The following is a 17829-nucleotide window of genomic DNA, read 5'->3' on the forward strand; positions in this document are numbered from 1 at the left end:
GAATTAGGGCCCTGATTCAGGAAATCACCTGTATTCAGGAAAACACTCAAGCATGTCGTTAAAGTTAAGTATGTGTTTAAGTGCTTTACTGAATCAGGCTTAGGGGTCTGATGCAAAGCCAGTTCATTAACCTCATTGGAGATTGGGTCGGACCCTAGCAGAGCCAGAGAGAAGCCTGTGTGTGGGGCTAGGGGTAACTAGGGCTAGCAAAGCAACAGAAGAAGGAGGTGAATTTGGTAAACTTAATTAAATCTCCTGGAACTTTTGTTAGAGGTGATGACAAATATTTAATATTTAAATTTGAAAGCCCTGAAACCAAATCCATGGAAGTGCCTAGATATCATGTTGGTTAGGTGCATGATAGAGATCAGTGAGTGTAACATGAAGGGGTGGGTCTTGATGGGAGCCATAAGGGGCAGGGCTCAACTCAGGTGGCAAATTTATAGGTCTTCCCTAGGGGACGTGCTGATGAGTTTCACTTATTCCTGAGTCTGGTGGATATTGAAAGCTGTGGCTGAGAAACCTCATGCTGATCTTTGCCTCCCTCTGAGAAAGAGGCCTGCCCCCAGAACAGCCAAGACCTGCTTGGATCAGCTTTGAATTCCTATCTCTGCCAACAGCTGCCTAGCAAGTCCATGGGATTTCACTGAGCCAGTTTAATACTTGTAGTCAGACAGTTTAAACCCATTAGCTCCCAGCTAGTGGAGTAAATTTGCTCTGCCAACCCCAGCTCTCAGGCAGATTTTGCCAATCAAAACCAAAGAGAGAAACAAAAATAACTATAAATTTAATAAAGATTGCAGCCTGCACTGTAAGAGCTAAACGCTGAAGCAAAATGCCTCTGGTTAGATCACTGTCTGTGACCTCTCTTAATGGACTTCCTCAGTGGGAGGATGAAGACCTGCCAGTGGAGGATTTATTGCTCTTTGAAGTCGCTTGGGAAGTTACCAATAAAGGTCTGTACAGCACTTTACATGTTAATTTGATTGTTTTTGGGTGTGTGTGTGTGTAGGGACTGGATGCAAATGTTATTAAGTGGGAACTGTGGAAATGAATGCTTCATAAATGCAGCTAGATGTTTTATTCAGAAGGAGAGCTTAGGAAATTGTATCAAAAGAAGTGTGTCACTCTGTACATGTGTGAGCATGGAAGCATATGTGATTGTATATGTGCTATATCTGTGTATGCTTATTCAGAATGCATGTGAGTAACCCATGTATGTGTATTTGTCCATGTACAGACTTTTGGGCACCAATCACAAAAATATGGGTGAGCGTGTGAGTGTTGCGCATATGTGTGCGTAGATATATGGCCGTTCCTCTCTTTGTATTGCTATGATGTATATGTATGTGAGACTTATTTTTTTAACTGATGCAAAATCTCTGGGAATGCAAAGCATGAAAATAAGCATTTGTAAGACAGTACATTCAAGTGCAGTGATTTTCTTCGGCCTTCCCTTGCAGAAAGCCATATTCTCAACTGGTGTAAATTGACATAGCTCTGCTGAAGTCAGGAGTAGAACCGAGAAGTCAGTGGGGCTGCATCAGTTCACACCAGTTAAAAATCTAGCCAAATATTTACAAGCAGGCCTAAAGGCAGCCATTGCATGAGAGCTTTCACGGTTGGTGCATGTGATCATATTTGAACTCTGCACATTGCTCTAGCTAATATGACCTCTCTGCCAGAGTAACTTCAGATTTAAAGTGCTAATAGAGCTGTCCTACTTCAACAAAGCAGCTTGAGTTCAGCAAAGGGGGAAAGGTAGTAATGTTGCAGCATAAATGAGTTACTACGAGTCAATGATTGACATTGTGTATCTTGCTGCCTGTGGGGATAAATAAAGAGAAGATAAATTGAGGAATAGATTGTAATCTGTAACATCTGAACCCTAAAGGACAAATGTAAGTGAGAGGAACAGATAGCCTTAGGGTTAACATTCTACCTGGAGTATTTTGCAAGTAAAGTGCTTATTTTTACCAGTGTGCATGGCAAGCAATTGACAGGTAGATGGCAGCAGAAATCTGGCTAAATCAAAGGGTTCAATATAATGTATAATTTAAATCCACAGTGTAAATTCTTTCTGTGCATTTACAAAGCACATAATGGGCCATACTCTCATTGATTTAGCTTTGCTGACCTCAGTGAAGCTACACAGATTTACCCTACTAATCCAGTCCAATTAAATTATTTGGAACTCAACAAATTTGAACAGAATGTCCTAATAGTTTCACCAAGTAATGACCTTATACTTTGTCAACCTGAATATTAGAACTGATTGAATTAGCCATAGCAAACGATTCTTTACCTTACATCAGAGCCTTCTTACAAATTGTCCCTTAACCCATCCTGGTTTGAAGTACTTGTTCTAATTATTATATATTTGATATATTAATATATATTTGAGCAAATGTTTTTTGCAAACTCTTTGTAGCTTGTGCTCCTTCAAGTAGTGAATATTTTGCCTGTGTGTTTGGGCCATCTAAGTCATGTGCTTTGATACTGTTTCCTGATAGGGTGACCTCACTTTTATAAACAGCAGTAGTTCCTGGAGAAATCTCTGTTGCTGTAGGTCTTTCTGATCCTTCCCCCTTCATAGTTCTTCTCCTTGCTACTGCTCATGCTGAGAGATAGCTCACTTGTATTTATTTGAAATCATTCAGTAGTCTTTCATCTTCTCCATTTAACACCCTTGTTCCCAGACAAGTAAAGATATTACATGTAGGGTGGCAGAGTGAGCATTTCTAGCATTCTAATGCCCAAATTTGCACAAATCAAAACTCTTCCATAAATACTGATGTAAACAAGAACTAGTCACCCAAATGTAAGCACAATATATACTAGTGTCCTTTGAAGTCGTATCGTGAATAATTTAAAATGAACGATTCCCAGCCAACTTAGTGAGCAAAATGTAACTTGTAATGCATGAGCTTCCTTGCTTTTTTATTATGCTTGTTTGTTTAGGGGAAAATCACTCCCTTCTGCAGAAGGTTCCTGGCCTGGAAAGCAGTAGAACTGCACATGTCTATTGCGGAAGTGAAACAAGGGGAGCAGGCCATGGAAGTCATGCACCTTACATGCTGCAAAGCAGTGCTCCATGTTGGCTCTCTCCTCTGTAGCAGGGAGGGAGGGTTTTGGTGCCAGCTAGGGAAAGGACAGAGCATTATGTAGAGTGGCCACAAACTACATGGATCTATTGTCTAAAGCCTCAATAGATTCATAGAAATGTAGGACTGGAAGGGACCTTGATAGGTCTCCTAGTTCAGAAGCCTTGCACTGAGGCAGGACTAAGTATTATCTTCTAGAGACCATCCATGACAGGTGTTTGTTTACTGATTTTAAAAACCTGCAAATGAAGGAGATTCTGCAACCTCCCTAGCTAATTTGTTCCAATGCTTAGCTACCCTTACAGTTAGCAAGTTTTCCCCAAGGTCTCTAACCTAAATCTCCCTTTCTGTTTTTAAGCCCATTACTTCTTATCCTGTGGTTAAGGAGAACAAATGATCACTCTCCTCTTTGTAACAACCTATACATACGTGAAGACTATCATGTCCCCCCTCAGACTTCTCTCTTCTCCAGACTAAACAACCCCAGTTTTATTCAATCTTTCCTCATAAGTCTTGTTGTCTAGACCTTTCATCATTCATGTTGGTTGTTGCTGTCCTCTGGACTTTCGCCAATATGTCCACATCTTTCTCGAAGTATGGTGCCTGGAACTGGACACAGTACTCCAGTTGAGGCCTTACCAGTGCTGAGTAGAGTGGAAGAATTACTTGCTTACAACACTCCTGTTAATATAACCCAGAATTATTGCTTATTTTGCAACAGTATCACATTATTGACTCATATTTAGTTTTGATCAACAATAACCCCTGGCCAGATCCTCTTCTGCAGTACTCCTCCCTAGGCAGTCATTTTCCCATTTTATATTTGTGCAATTGGACATTCCTTCCTAAGTGTCCTACTCTGCATTTATCCTTATTCAGTTTCATCTTATTTGTTTCAGACCATTTCTCCAGTTTGTCATGACCAATTTTAATTCTAATCCTGTCCTCCAAAGATCTTGCAACCCCTCCCAGCTTGGTATTGTACACAAACTTTATAAGTCTACTCTCTAAGCCATTATCCAAATTATTTATGAAATTATTGAATAGAACCAGACCCAGGACAGATCCCTCTGGGACCTCACTTGATATGCTCTCCCAGCTTGACTGTAAACCATTCATAACTACTCTCTGAGGAATCTTTTCCAACCAGTTGTGCACCCACCTTCTAGTACACATGTGGAAATGTGTAATAGATAGATGTTATAGGCCACTAATAAAGACTGCAGCAGCATCCGTGGGGAGGCTGCACAATTCCTCATCATCCTTGCCCCATCCCTTTAAACCTCCTTGTATGTCCTCGGCAAAAGTCAATTTGCTCAAGCTGCTCAGGGAGGATGAGAATTTGTCTCTTACAGACTAATTTTGTTACTTGCCATAGTCATTAGCCTGGATTAGTGAGGTTTCCATTGCTTTGATGAGGAAGTTTTTAATCACTTTATGAAGTTGATAACTATACTTATAGAGATGTTTGATTAATATTTATATTAGCATATCTTTGCATATTGTCTGTATTATTCGATCCGTCTTATAAACAAAGAAAGATATAAAGTGATACAATGCTCAAAAAACAAACAAACAAAAAAAACAACAATCTCTAGGCAGGTGACCAGTTCTTATCACTACCTAAATATAAACCCATTAGCTTGGTATTCAGGCCCATTACAGTGCTCCTGGAACATTGTTCCTTTAATCTTAAAAAGCAAAGTTGCCTGGAGAAGAGTTCATTTCCCCATTCCACACACCAGCTTCAGTCTCTACCTCCATTTCCCTGTGTACCATTTCTTCCCTTCTCTCTGGCTCCTTCCCTTCTGCCAGCTGTTCCTCTGTAGCTCTTTCTTCCCTCTCACCTTCAGGGATGGGGGTGGTATTAGTTTTTTGGCGTGAGGGACTCAAGTGAATGAGTGGTGGGTACATAGTGTGCATGTAATTGATGTATCTATTTATTTAGGTATGCATGAGCCCCACCACTATAGTATCTGAGTAAGTCCTAGGAGTTTAAAAATAGAATGGGAAGAGCACAACACGGAGAAAGATGAGAAGGAGAATTTAGACTGGAAGGATGAAAACTAAAACTGGTTTAAAAAAAAAAATCAGCAAAATTTGTTTGACAAAAATGCCCTTTCAATTAAATAAACACTTTCTGATAAAAAAAATCTGTTTTCATCCTTTTCGTCCTTTTAAAAAAAATTCTAAACAAAATATTTCAAAATTTTTGTTTTAGTGGGAAAAACCTCTCTCTCTCTCTGTGTTAGGGAAATAAGTGAGAGAGAGGGTTTTTTCTTTTCTTTTCTTATTTCACTTATTTATTTTCTCTTATTACTCTATTTAGAAAAGGCGGGAATTAAAACAAAACAAAACAGCAAAAACAAAAGTGAGAGGTTGTTTATTTTTACCCCACTGAAATTAAATTTCAAAATTTGTGGTCAAAACGGAATACTTTTGAAGGGAACCATTTAATTTTTGTTTCTTGGATCTTTTTCTTGGCATGTTTTTTGACCTGCTCTGAAGCACACATAGAAACAGACAGATGATACACTAGTTTAGAAAGAAGGAAAGAAAACAAATGAAGGAACAGAAAAAAGGAAGAGAAGGGAGAGTAAAATAAGGAAAAAAGTAAGTTCCAGCAAACCCCCCATTATTATTTGGTGAAGGTTAATATCAAAACACAGAGGTGTATCACATCAATAAACTGGTGAATTTGCCCCTAAGTTGCCAGTGTCAGTGGGAGGACTGCTAGACTAATATCAATTTGCATAACAAAATGTTTTCAGTGGAATGGTGGGACATTGATTTTAGTGTACGCTAAGCATAAATCTGAACTTTGTACATCAGTCTACACATGCTGTCAACAGAGAGTAACTTTAGGGCTAAAGTATGTGGCCTCCTAAACTAGAGATTGCCCCAAACCACAAAGTTCAGATCGAGTTCTGAATAACACTAAGCTTCAGTGGATGTCAGAATCCAAAACCAGACATGTATCCAAAATTTGCAGTTAACCTGCTATCTCTATAATGAGCCAGACCAAAACTGTCAGATCTAAACACCTTAGAATTTGGGGGAATTTGAGATTGAGATCCAAAATTTGTGCCCATCTTTCATTTCATTGTTTTTATAAAGCTGGCATCTGAAAATAGGTTTTCAGATGTTGCTGCCAGAAGCATGTATAAACTGCTCAAGAAAATCATGGGGTGTTTTGTTACATTTCATTTGTTTGGGAAGGAGTTTTAATTGATACCCTAAAACTCCATATTAGGAAAGAATCAGCAGGCTTATTGGAATTCTGAAACTAATTAAAGACTGACGTTTTCCAACCATTTTCACTTTGGACCAGATTCTGCAGTCAATAGAGTGAGTAATGGACTGCTTATTTACACAGTAGTTTCAGTGAATTCAAAGTAGCTAACAGTGCCTTTTGAAAGAAACTTTGTATGACGTCTCTTCAGGGTATGAACCGGGAATTTCCATGTATAATAAATTACTCCAGCCACTGGTCAACTCTTCCCCTCCTGTCTTTTTCTTTGAGGCATGTCCAGCATGTCCACGTGCATATAATTGCATGTACCAACTTCCTATGCCCAGGGGCGGCAGGTTTGTAGAAATTTTGGTGGTGTCCAGAACGCCCAGAGCCCGCCCCCCATACTCCACCCCACACCTGCCTAAGGCTCTGGGAGGGAGTTTGGGTGCAGGCTCTGGGCTGGGACAGGGGGTGGGAGTGCAGGAGGGGGTAAGGGGTGCAGGCTCTGGGAGGGAGTTTGGGTGCAGGAGGGGGTGTGGGAAAGGGGGGTTGCCGGCTCTGGGAGGGAATTGGGGTGGGTGCGGTGTTTACCTCGGACTCCTAGGCAGGGCGGGCTGGGGTGCCTCCATGTGCTGCTACCCCCAGGCACTGCCCCCGCAGCTTCCTATTGGCTTCAGGGGTGCTTGGGGCAGGACAGGGGCTGCAGGGAGGGGCTGGCAGCCACGTGGAGTGAGCAGGCAGGAAGCCGCTCAGCTCTGCTGCATGCCATGATGAGTGGGGGCCCCGGGCTGTTTTAAATGGCCCGGGGGACGCGGGGGGGAGAGCACCCGGGGGCAAAAGGTGGGGCCGAGGGAGAAACCAGTGCTGAAGCCGGGCCCATTGTGCCCTGGGCACCAGGAATATTCCTGATGCCCAGGCACCACGGGCCCATAGAACTCGTCGCCCATGCCCAGCTCTCTTACACATGTATGCAGAGACATCCGTGCCTCACGAGTCACATGTTCACATGGTAACAGAGGGACAACTGAAATGTCTGGGGCCAGATAATGCACAGGTTTCATGGCAAGTTCTTTCTGCAGATTTTACTGCGTTCTTCAAAATCAAAACCTTATTTTTTTTAAAGTTCTCAATCCTTATTGTAATGAAGGTAGTAAAACAATGCATTGCAATTGTACTTGCCCTACTGTCAGATAGACTGACATGATGTAGCATAGCACAGAATGAGGCGTGCACTGTGATCAGCCCTCTTCTTTCCCCCTTGTTCATCTTAGTCACCGACACCTTCCCAGTCTTTCACGTGCTAACATGATCAAAGCCAGTTTTATCATCTTAGGAATGACGCACACTGACCTGGTAACCGTGATGCATACTTTGGCAACGTTGCGTCGGGATTACTACAACAAACTCTGTACTGGACTCCGTAAGGAGCTGATCCATCACCTGCAGCTGGTGCAGAATGCATCCGCAGAAATGTGATTGGAGTTGGCAGCAAGAGGATGTAACCCACCCTCAGCTCCATTCCCTAACTGGCTGCTTCCTGTTGTGTTTCTTGAGTTTAAGGAGAGGCTTTCAAAGATAGAAATGGCAGCACCTTTCAGTGTGCATTGGGTGCATCAATGCCATTCCTACCTTTTGAAAATGTCTCCCTGTAGCCCTTTAAGTGGTTGCTTCCCAAAGTATAATGCTGATCCCGAGACTGGGTCCTTTGCCACAGAGAAGAAACAGGACTCAGGTGTAGGAAACAGAAAACAGCTTCTTTGCTGAGGCTGCTGGATAATCGGGGCCCAGTCTTGCACCACTAAAGTCAATGGCAGTTGGGTCACTCCTTGAGACCTAGTCTACACCCAGGTTTTGCACTAGTGTAACTATTTTGGTTACGCGTACAATCTTTTTAATGAAATAGTGTTATACCAGTACAACTCCTAGAATAGAGCCAGGTATACTGGTATAAAGGTGCCTTCATCATCATTATGTTCCCGTTACACCTCTGGCATTTAGGGCAGCAATGAAGCTGCTCCACTCCTGTCTGTTTCTGACAAGTCTTTCAGTGGTTCCCCAACTGTGCCCCAGGTTTTTCAGCTCAGCTTCCACAGCTCTTCGTAATGTTGTTTTCGGGCGGCCTCGTTTTCGCTTGCCTTTGGGTGTGCATTTTATTGCTACTCTGGGGATGGCAAGAGGATGGCAACACCCTCATGGTGTCCATCATCCCATCCAGAATACAGCAAAGTTTCTCCCGAGGCTGCTGTTAATCTTCTTGATCTGGTCCATCTGCTCTCACTGATACCCAGGTTGTGTAAGCTGGAGCGTCTCATCTCTGCTGTGACCTGAGCTAGCTTCCCTGTTTCATACATTGTCTGTTCATTCCAAAAAACAAGTTTGGTTTTTGTCTTCATGCCCGTGGCTTCCTTTCAGCTTTCACAACTGGCAGTCATACAGGTCATTGACTCCTGAAGGCCATCTCACACAGTAATGGTCGATTTCGCCATCGCTGTTTCTGTAACATATTTTGTTTTTTACTGGACAGAGTTGTTAGCCCTGTGCCTAACCCCAACCTGGAGGACCAGGGTGTCTGTTTTGTCTGGCCCCTCCCCCACAGACCAATCCAGTATGGTTGAACCTACCAGGAACAAAAAGCCCCTGCCAACACAGATTCTGGGGATCGTTAGAGCACGCAAGGCACGGACACCAGAGGTCAGATAAAGGTGCCTTAGATCAGTATAACTTACTCCCATTCCCTTACAGGAATAAGGGTATCAACAAAAGTACTTTTATAACTGAATCTACAGTTGGGATTTGTACTGCTTTAACTATATCAGTATAGTTCGAGATGCAACTCCTGTGTTTAGACAAATTACTCAGCTACAGTACTCTCTCTCTCAGCTTGCAGACTGAGGAACCCAGCCTGTGCTGCACAGTGTCACCACCACACAGGATCTGCCTAAATCCTGATCCAAATTAAACAATCATCATATCGACTGCTGACTACAGGCCAGCTTCTTAGGTTTCTGGTCCTAATGACTTGTAAGGGAAGAACTGGGGCTGGCTATATCTTTATTTCTGCAACTTCACCATCTGAGCTATAGATTTGCTACCGACATTTTTAAACATGAGCAAAGACTCTTCTTTTGTTGCATTATGATCAATTTTAATAATTGTTCATATTTATTTTATGAAATTTTAGCTGCATTGTTTTTATTGTAAGACCTAAACACTATGGCTGTTAAGCACCATAACATGTTATTGTTTTAGTTATGACTCTATGGATCTTCAGTCTTTCAGATGTTTCTTTGTTTGCACTCCTCACAAGGTGGGCTATTTTTAAAGAACAGGATTTTAATGTAGGGGCTAACTTTTAAGTGTGCACATAAAACTTATAAATGCAAACTAGATAATTGTATCTATACTTTTTCATACATTCATAGATTCCCAGGCTAGAACAGACCACCGTGACCATCTAGTCTGAACTCCAGTATAACACAGGCCATAGAACTTCCCCAAAATAATTCCTAGAACAGAACTTGTAGAAAAACATCCAACGCTGATTTAACATGTGCAAGTGATAGAGAAACACTGTACCCTTGGTAAACTGTTGCAGTCGTTAATTAGCTTCACTGATAAAAATGTACAGCTTATTTCCAGTCTGAAAGTTTCCAATTAATTGATTTGCATGCCCAGAGGCCTGTTCATATGTTCATCAGCTGTACATGCATTCTATAGGGGCACAATTTAAAAATGTTAAATTCAACAGTACTGAAGGGAAATCAGATTTGGCAAAAGGTTTGTGGCAGATGTCAGCTGATCCATTTTAATTGATCATGGACCTAATCCTCCAAAGTGCTGAGCAACCTCAGCTCCCATTGGCTTCCTGGTAAATGAAGGGTCAGATTTGTAAAATACCTTTAAAAATCTGGCCCTTAATATTTAGAAAGAATCACAGCATTGGGCCCTTATAAAACATCTATAGCCTTAGCAAATAATTCATGGCACAGTCGGGGCATTACAATACAGTTCTAGTAGCTCATTTGGCTTCTGCATTTGGGTCAGTTAAAATCGTATAGTGCCTATTAGGTTAATTTTGTTGCAATTAGTTAAACCTCTCTGATCTTCAGCGCCCTCGTATATGTTAAATATGGTTCCTGGGTATGCCCCTTGGGCTTTATTCACTGTTGACTTATTTCAATTTAATTCAGTGAAGCTAAGCCAGTGTAAAAGTGGACTGATGCAGTAGTGAATCGGGTCTCTGGCATGTAGTTTATACCTAGACTTTGATTTATCTGTTCTTCCTCCTTCCTTTCCTTTTGTTGCATCTAAACACTATGCTTCTGTTCATCTTGGTCCATGGTATGGTGGAATTCCCTCCCATAAAAGATCTGCACTCCTGTCTCTCAGTCCTTTCATTCTAATGATCTGTTAACTTTGTTATTTACTTGCTAATGTGGTATTGTGTGTTATTTAGGGTGACCAGATGTCCCGATTTTATAGGGACAGTCCCGATTTTTGAGGCTTTTTCTTATATAGAAGCCTATTACCCCCCACCCCCGTCCCGATTTTTCACAGTTGCTGTCTGGTCACCCTAGTGTTATTTGTGTATATAATGTGTAACATATCATTGAAAGGTGTTGTAGACATTGAGATCAGCGGAAGATGTTATAGAAATTAAAACATTAAGGGCTCTTTATGTTAGTGATGGAATACAGTGCCTTTTTCTTTAAAGACATTATTTCAAATTCAGCTCAGGTCAGTAGCAGCTGAAAGTCATTACTGCCTGATGCTTTCTAGTGGCTTGTGTGTAATAAATTGGGGTTTGTCTGTCCAATTCTCAATGTTCAGGCATCCTCATCACAAGGAATTAGCTTTAAAAATGACAACTGCCAAAGCAAAAAGTTTAGATATACCCTATAGCCAACCACTAGATTAGGCATAGAAAATACAGGAATGGCCCTGAGCCATAGTGTTTGAATCCCCCCAATCTGAACTTTCCAGGGATGTGCAGATCCAAAATGTTTGTTGTGTGCTTTATAGATAGGGGACAGCCAGATATAAGGATGAGAATAACACAATGCACTGATTCCACATAAGTGGGCATGACATTAAAAAAACAGATAGAATAGAATAGTAAGCAGTTGGTGTGTAACAGATAATAACAGTTGAGGGTGGAAAGTATACTGTGTCCATATAGAAGAACTTTGGGGAGGTCACATATAATGACCCAATTGATATTTAGCCAAGATATTTAGGTAACTCTCCCACTCTTAGGCAAAGTGCTATGGGATTAACATTTAATTATCACATGAGGTCTGGATATGAGAACATCCCATTTTTAAATACAGGGGATGAAATTGTGGGCCTACTGAAGTTAATGGCAAACCCCCCATTTACTTCACTACTAGGGCCAGGATTTCACCCAGAATTGTGAATACGAAAAGTAATTAAACTGGAGGTGGACCTGACCCATACCGCCAGGTAGGTTTGACCCTGGATCTGAATTTTGAACCTTATACCCATCTCAATATGATACTCTCTTCTGATTTTCTTTTACAGTTGGTGGCATCTACACTGTGATCCAGACAAAAGCCAAAATTACAACTGACGAATGGGGTGAAAATTATTTTCTGATCGGTCCCTACTTTGAGCACAACGTGAAGACTCAGGTAGAGGTGTGCGAGCCTCCGAACCCAGCAATTAAAAAGGCAGTGGACACATTGAAAGGCCAGGGGTGTCAGGTAAATGAGATCTGCCACTGCTCCCTATGGCAACTAAGCTGACGCTGAGGAGATTACAATTTTGGTTAATGCTCTTGCCGTTCCACTTGACGCTGTAGTCCTGGTCAATGTCCCAATAGGAAAGGCTCAAAACCATTAACTTAGCGTTAGAGTAGCAAAGTCAATTCATTAAAGGTTATTTTTGAGAGAGAACCAGTTTATCCAATTATATGTTTTAAGAGTTATTTATCTGCAAGTCTACTTAATTGGATTAATGACTTACTTTGCCAGTCCCTAAATACAGTGAGATTTCAGTAGACATAATTTGACCTTAGGTTGACTGAACTGTTGTGTAATTCTCTTTTATTGCATTTGGCCTTCTCTTGCTGCTGAATAAACTCTGAAAGGGAATAGCATTTCACCATACTGTGGTTTCACTATGGCAGGTTTGAAAGCTAGACATAGCAGAACCACAGTGGTATTAAAAAAGTTATCTGCTGACAAAGAACCTGCTTTCTAAGGCCAATTTAGCTCTGGAAATAGTGTGCGGTCCCCTCATTTTAGCATGGTGCTTATCGTAGGTGTTGCATTCATTGTTATTCCCGAAAAAAGAGGGTTTTTTTGTGATCAGTGCACAAAGCTGGGACCTGGTGGATCTGGGTTCCATTCCCAGTTTGGACAAACATGTCCTGCGTGATCTCAGTCATATCTTGTAGTAGCTCTGTGTCTCAGTTTCCTCAGCTGTAAAATGGAGACAGTAATGCTTCACTTCCTTCACACAGGTGGTGTAGATTCTTTTCCTTCCAGTGAATCAGCAGCAGAATTGTTTACTAAATTCCAAACAGTTACACCTGTGCAAACCCATTGATAACAAGGGAATTACACAAGGATAGGAGAGGGTCTAATGTGGCCTATAGAATCTTTATTACTGGTGCTGATGCCCAAGAGAGAAAGTTTGCCTCTCAGATTCCAGGTGGAATATGCAGGGCTATCAGTTGAGGGAAAATAATCTCTTGATTTGTAAACTGTGCAATCCTGACCTGGAAACCATCAAGAGTCAATAGACTTGGAGTCCCTTGATGCCACTTTTTGCAAAGCCTATTTTTCAGAGTGGAACCAGGCTATAACACATTGATATTTGTAAGGGATTTGGTAATCCTCAGATAGTAGTACAGAGTGATGTTCCTAATTTAGCAGCTGCTTCTGGTTTTAGTGTAACTTTTCATAAAGCTAATTATTTACCAAGGTTTATAAATATAAACCTACTACTGATTACAAAGACATGTCTCTGCCATCTAGCAAACTCTCTTTTGAATGGACAATAACTACAGACTTTTAGGCCAGATTCACTTCTATGCTCTAGACAGGGGCGGCGAGTTATATGGGCCCGTAGTGCCTGGGCTCCAGCAATATTCAGGGCCTGGGGGCTCGGTTCCACCAATGTTTGGGGCTGGGACTGTCCCTTGACCCCCACTTGCTGCCCCCGCACACCTCTCCCTGGCCTCAGAGCGTCCAGGCCTCAAGCCGGTGGCTGTCCCATGTGGCTCCCAGCATCAACTGCCGCCGCAGGGTCCTAGTGCCCCCCAACCACTAGCGTCAGGGCAGGCTGACCCTGACCCTGTCCTTCCGCCTTGGACTTCCCTATTCTGGCAGGACCCTCCACCAGCACAGGGGGCCCCCCCACCTGCAGTCACCGCTCCTGCCCCATGGTGGGCAAAGGGCAGCTCCATCCCCCACCCCCAATGAGGCTACAGTGAGGGGCAGCAGCAGGGGAGGAGGCGTACATGTGATGGTAGCCCCTCCCGGCACCACCACAGGGGAGATGAGGGGGCTTCCTGGATCTGAGGGGCCCTAGGAGCACGTGCAGTGACAGTGGTGCGAGGTGAGTGTGCTGCCGAATGTGGGCCTTAGAGTTAATGAGGATCGGGCTTTCAGGCCTGCTCTATACAATTTTTGTACTGGTATAACTGTTTCAGCTAGAGGGGTGATATTTTTACGGAAACAATTCTACTGGTACAGCCCCTAAGATGGACACAGTTATACCAGTATAAAGATGCCTTAGGCCTGGTCTACGCTACGATTTTAGGTCGAATTTAGCAGCGTTACCTCAATTTAAGCCTGGACCCGTCCACATGACGAAGCTCTTTTTTTTTACTTAAAGGGCTCTTTAAATTGATTTCTTTAATCCAGCTCTGATGAGGGGATTAGCGCTGAAACCGGCCTTTCCGGGTCGGATTTGGAATAGTAGGGACGCAATTTGACGGTATTGGCCTCCAGGAGCTATCCCAGAGTGCTCCATTGTGACCGCTCTGGACAGCACTCTCAACTTGGATACACTGGCCAGGTAGACAGGAAAAGACCCTGTCTTTTTGAATTTCCTGTTTGCCCAGCGTGGTGGAGAGCCCAGGTGAACATGCAGAGCTCATCAGTACAGGTAACCATGATGGAGTCCCAGGATCGCAAAAGAGCTCCAGCATGGACCGAACGGGAGGTACGGGATCTGCTCGCCATATGGGGAGACGAATCAGTGCTGAACTCTGTTGCCAAAACATTAGAAAAAGTCTCAAAGGGCATGAAGGACAGAGGCCATAAGAGGGACACAAAGCAGTGCCGTGTGAAAATGAAGGAGCTAAGGCAAGCCTACCACAAAACCAGAGAGGCAAACGGAAGGTCCGGGGCAGAGCCACAGGCATGCCGCTTCTATGCTGAGCAGCATGCCATGCTAGGAGGTGAAGCCACCACTACCCCAACCCTGTGCTTTGACTCCGTCAATGGAGAATCATGAAACACGGAAGAAGGTTTTGGGGACGAGGAAGATAGCTCACAGCAAGGAAGTGGAGAAACCGGTTTCCCCAATAGCCAGGATACGTTTTTCACCCTTGACCTGGAACCAGTAACCTCCGAATCCGCCCAAGGCATGCTCCCAGACCCTGAGGGCACACAGGGCACCTCTGGTGAGTGTACCTTTGTAAATATTACACACGGTTTAAAAGCAAGCGTGTTTAATGATTAATTTGCCCTGGCATTCATGGCCAGTACAGCTACTGGAAAAGTCTGTTAATGTGTAGGGGATGCAGCGGAAATCCTCCAGGGACATCTCCAGAAAGCTCTCCTTGATGTACTCCCAAAGCCTTTGCAAAAGGTTTCTGGGGAGGGCTGCCTTATTCCATCCTCCATGGTAGGACACTTTACCACGCCAGGCCAGTAGCACATAGTCTGAAATCATTGCATAACAAAGCATGGCAGCGTATGGTCCCGGTGTTTGCTGGCATGCAGACAACATCCATTTCTTATCTCTCTTTGTTATCCTCAGGAGAGTGATATCATTCACGGTCACCTGGTTGAAATAGGGTGATTTTATTAAGGGGACGTTCAGAGGTGCCCGTTCCTGCTCTGCTGAACAGAAATGTTCCCCGCTGTTAGTGATCATCCCAGAGAATTGGGGGGTGGGGGGGAGGGAAGGGGGGTTAGCTGGGTTTGTGCTGCATGTTAACCCGGAAACCGCAGCCCCTCCTTTTAAATTGCAAACCCATTTTAAATGGCCAACCCAACGGCCACTTGGTTTGGGAAATGAGGGCGCTGCTGTTTGAAACCATTCCCACACGTTATGAAGGTTAAAAAAGCCAAAAGACTGTGGCTTACCATGGCTGCCTGCAAGCCGAATTCTGTTGCCTGGCACTGCGTGAGTGATCTCTCACACCAAACCAGCAGGCCCTCAATATAAGAGGAAAAATGCGACCTTGTAACGAAAGCACATGTGCTGTGTAATGTGAACAGCAAGATTTAATGTGAAAGAGTGTACCCATTGTTCTCTAAAATGTCTTTTTAACTACCACCTCTCCCTTCTCCTCCACCACCTGCAAATGTTTCTCCTTCGCAGAGGCTAGTGAAGATTAGAAGGAGAAAACAGCAGACTCGGGATGACATGTTCTCGGAGCTCCAGATGTCCTCCCACGCTGACAGAGCACAGCAGAATACGTGGAGGCAGACAATGTCAGAGTGCAGAAAAGCACAATATGAACGAGAGGAGAGGTGGCGGGCTGAATCGCGGGGTGAAGAGAGAAAGTGGCTGAAGAGGATAGGTGGCGTCAGTTTGCTGACAGAAGGCAAGAGTCGATGCTCCGGTTGCTGCAGCATCAAACTGATATGCTCCAGCGTATGGTTGAGCTGCAGGAAAGGCAGCAGGAGCACAGACCACCACTACAACCCCTGTGTAACCAACAGCCCTCCTCCTCAAGTTCCATTGCCTCCTCACCCAGACGCCCAAGAACGCGGTGGGGGGGTCTCCGGCCACCCAGCCACTCCACCCCAGAGGATTGCCCAAGCAACAGAAGGCTGGCCTTCAATAAGTTTTAAAGTGCAGTGTGTCCTTGTCCTTATCTCCTCCCCTACCCCACCCGGCGCTTCCCTCCTCCTCCACCCCTCCCGGGCTACCTTGGCAGTTATCCCCCTATTTGTGTGATGAATTAATAAAGAATGCATGAATATGAAGTAACAATGACTTTATTGCCTCTGCAAGCAGTGATCGAAGGGGGGAGGGGAGGGTGGTTAGCTTACAGGGAAGTAGAGTGAACCGGGGGTGGGGGGTTCATCAAGGAGAAACAAAAGAACTTTCACACTGTAGCCTGGCCAGTCATGAAACTGGTTTTCGAAGCTTCTCTGATGCGCACCGCGCCCTGCTGTGCTCTTCTAACCGCCCTCGTGTCTGGCTGCGTGTAATCAGCGGTCAGGCAATTTGCCTCAACCTTCCACCCCGCCATAAATGTCTCCCCCTTACTCTCAGATATTGTGGAGCGCACAGCAAGCAGTAATAACAATGGGAATATTGGTTTCGCTGAGGTCTATCCGAGTCAGTAAACTGCGCCAGAGTGCTTTTAAACGTCCAAATGCACATTCTACCACCATTCTGCACTTGCTCAGCCTATAGTTGAACAGGTCCTGACTACTGTCCAGGCTGCCTGTGTATGGCTTCATGAGCCATGGCATTAAGGGGTAGGCTGGGTCCCCAAGGATAACTATAGGCATTTCAACATCACCAACGGTTATTTTCTGGTCTGGGAAGAAAGTCCCTTTCTGCAGCTTTTGAAACAGACCAGAGTTCCTGAAGACGCGAGCATCATGTACCATTCCCGGCCATCCCACGTTGATGTTAGTGAAATGTCCCTTGTGATCCACCAGTGCTTGCAGCAGCATTGAAAAGTACCCCTTGCGGTTTATGTACTCGCTGGCTTAGTGCTCCGGTGCCAAGATAGGGATATGGGTTCCGTCTATCGCCCCACCACAGTTAGGGAATCCCATTGCAGCAAAGCCATCCACTATGACCTGCACGTTTCCCAGAGTCACTACCCTTGATACCAGCAGCTCTTTGATTGCATTGGCTACTTGGATCACAGTAGATTTACCCACTCCAAATTGATTCCCAACTGAGTGGTAGCTGTCTGGCGTTGCAAGCTTCCACAGGGCTATTGCCACTCGCTTCTCAACTGTGAGGGCTGCTCTCATCTTGGTATTCTGGCACTTCAGGGTAGGGGAAAGCAACTCACAAAGTTCCATGAAAGTGCCCTTATGCATGCAAAAGTTTCACAACCACTAGGAATCGTCCCACCCTGCAACATGATGCGGTCCCACCAGTCTGTGCTTGTTTCCCTGGCCCAGAATCAGCGTTCCACGGCATGAACCTGTCCCATTAACACCATGATTTGCACATTGCTGGGGCCCGTACTTTGTGAGAGGTCCATGTCTATTTCCTCATCACTCATCGCCACGCTGCCGTCGCCTCCTCGCCTGG

At 44.1% G+C, this 17829-nt stretch overlaps 1 protein-coding gene across 1 annotated transcript in view; it reads left to right on the forward strand.

The window, feature by feature from the left end:
• The first annotated feature begins 467 nt into the window (after nt 1-467).
• Nucleotides 468-17829, forward strand: part of GYS2 (glycogen synthase 2) — a 77272-nt gene continuing 59910 nt past the window's right edge. The window contains exons 1-2 of the mRNA XM_008165767.4: nt 468-956; nt 11881-12062. Of these exons, the coding sequence (XP_008163989.1) occupies nt 836-956; nt 11881-12062 (303 nt within the window). The 5' untranslated portion in view covers nt 468-835. The remainder of the gene's footprint in view (nt 957-11880; nt 12063-17829) is intronic.

This window comes from Chrysemys picta, chromosome 1 (assembly GCF_011386835.1).
Source record: "Chrysemys picta bellii isolate R12L10 chromosome 1, ASM1138683v2, whole genome shotgun sequence".
NCBI lineage: Eukaryota > Metazoa > Chordata > Testudines > Emydidae > Chrysemys > Chrysemys picta.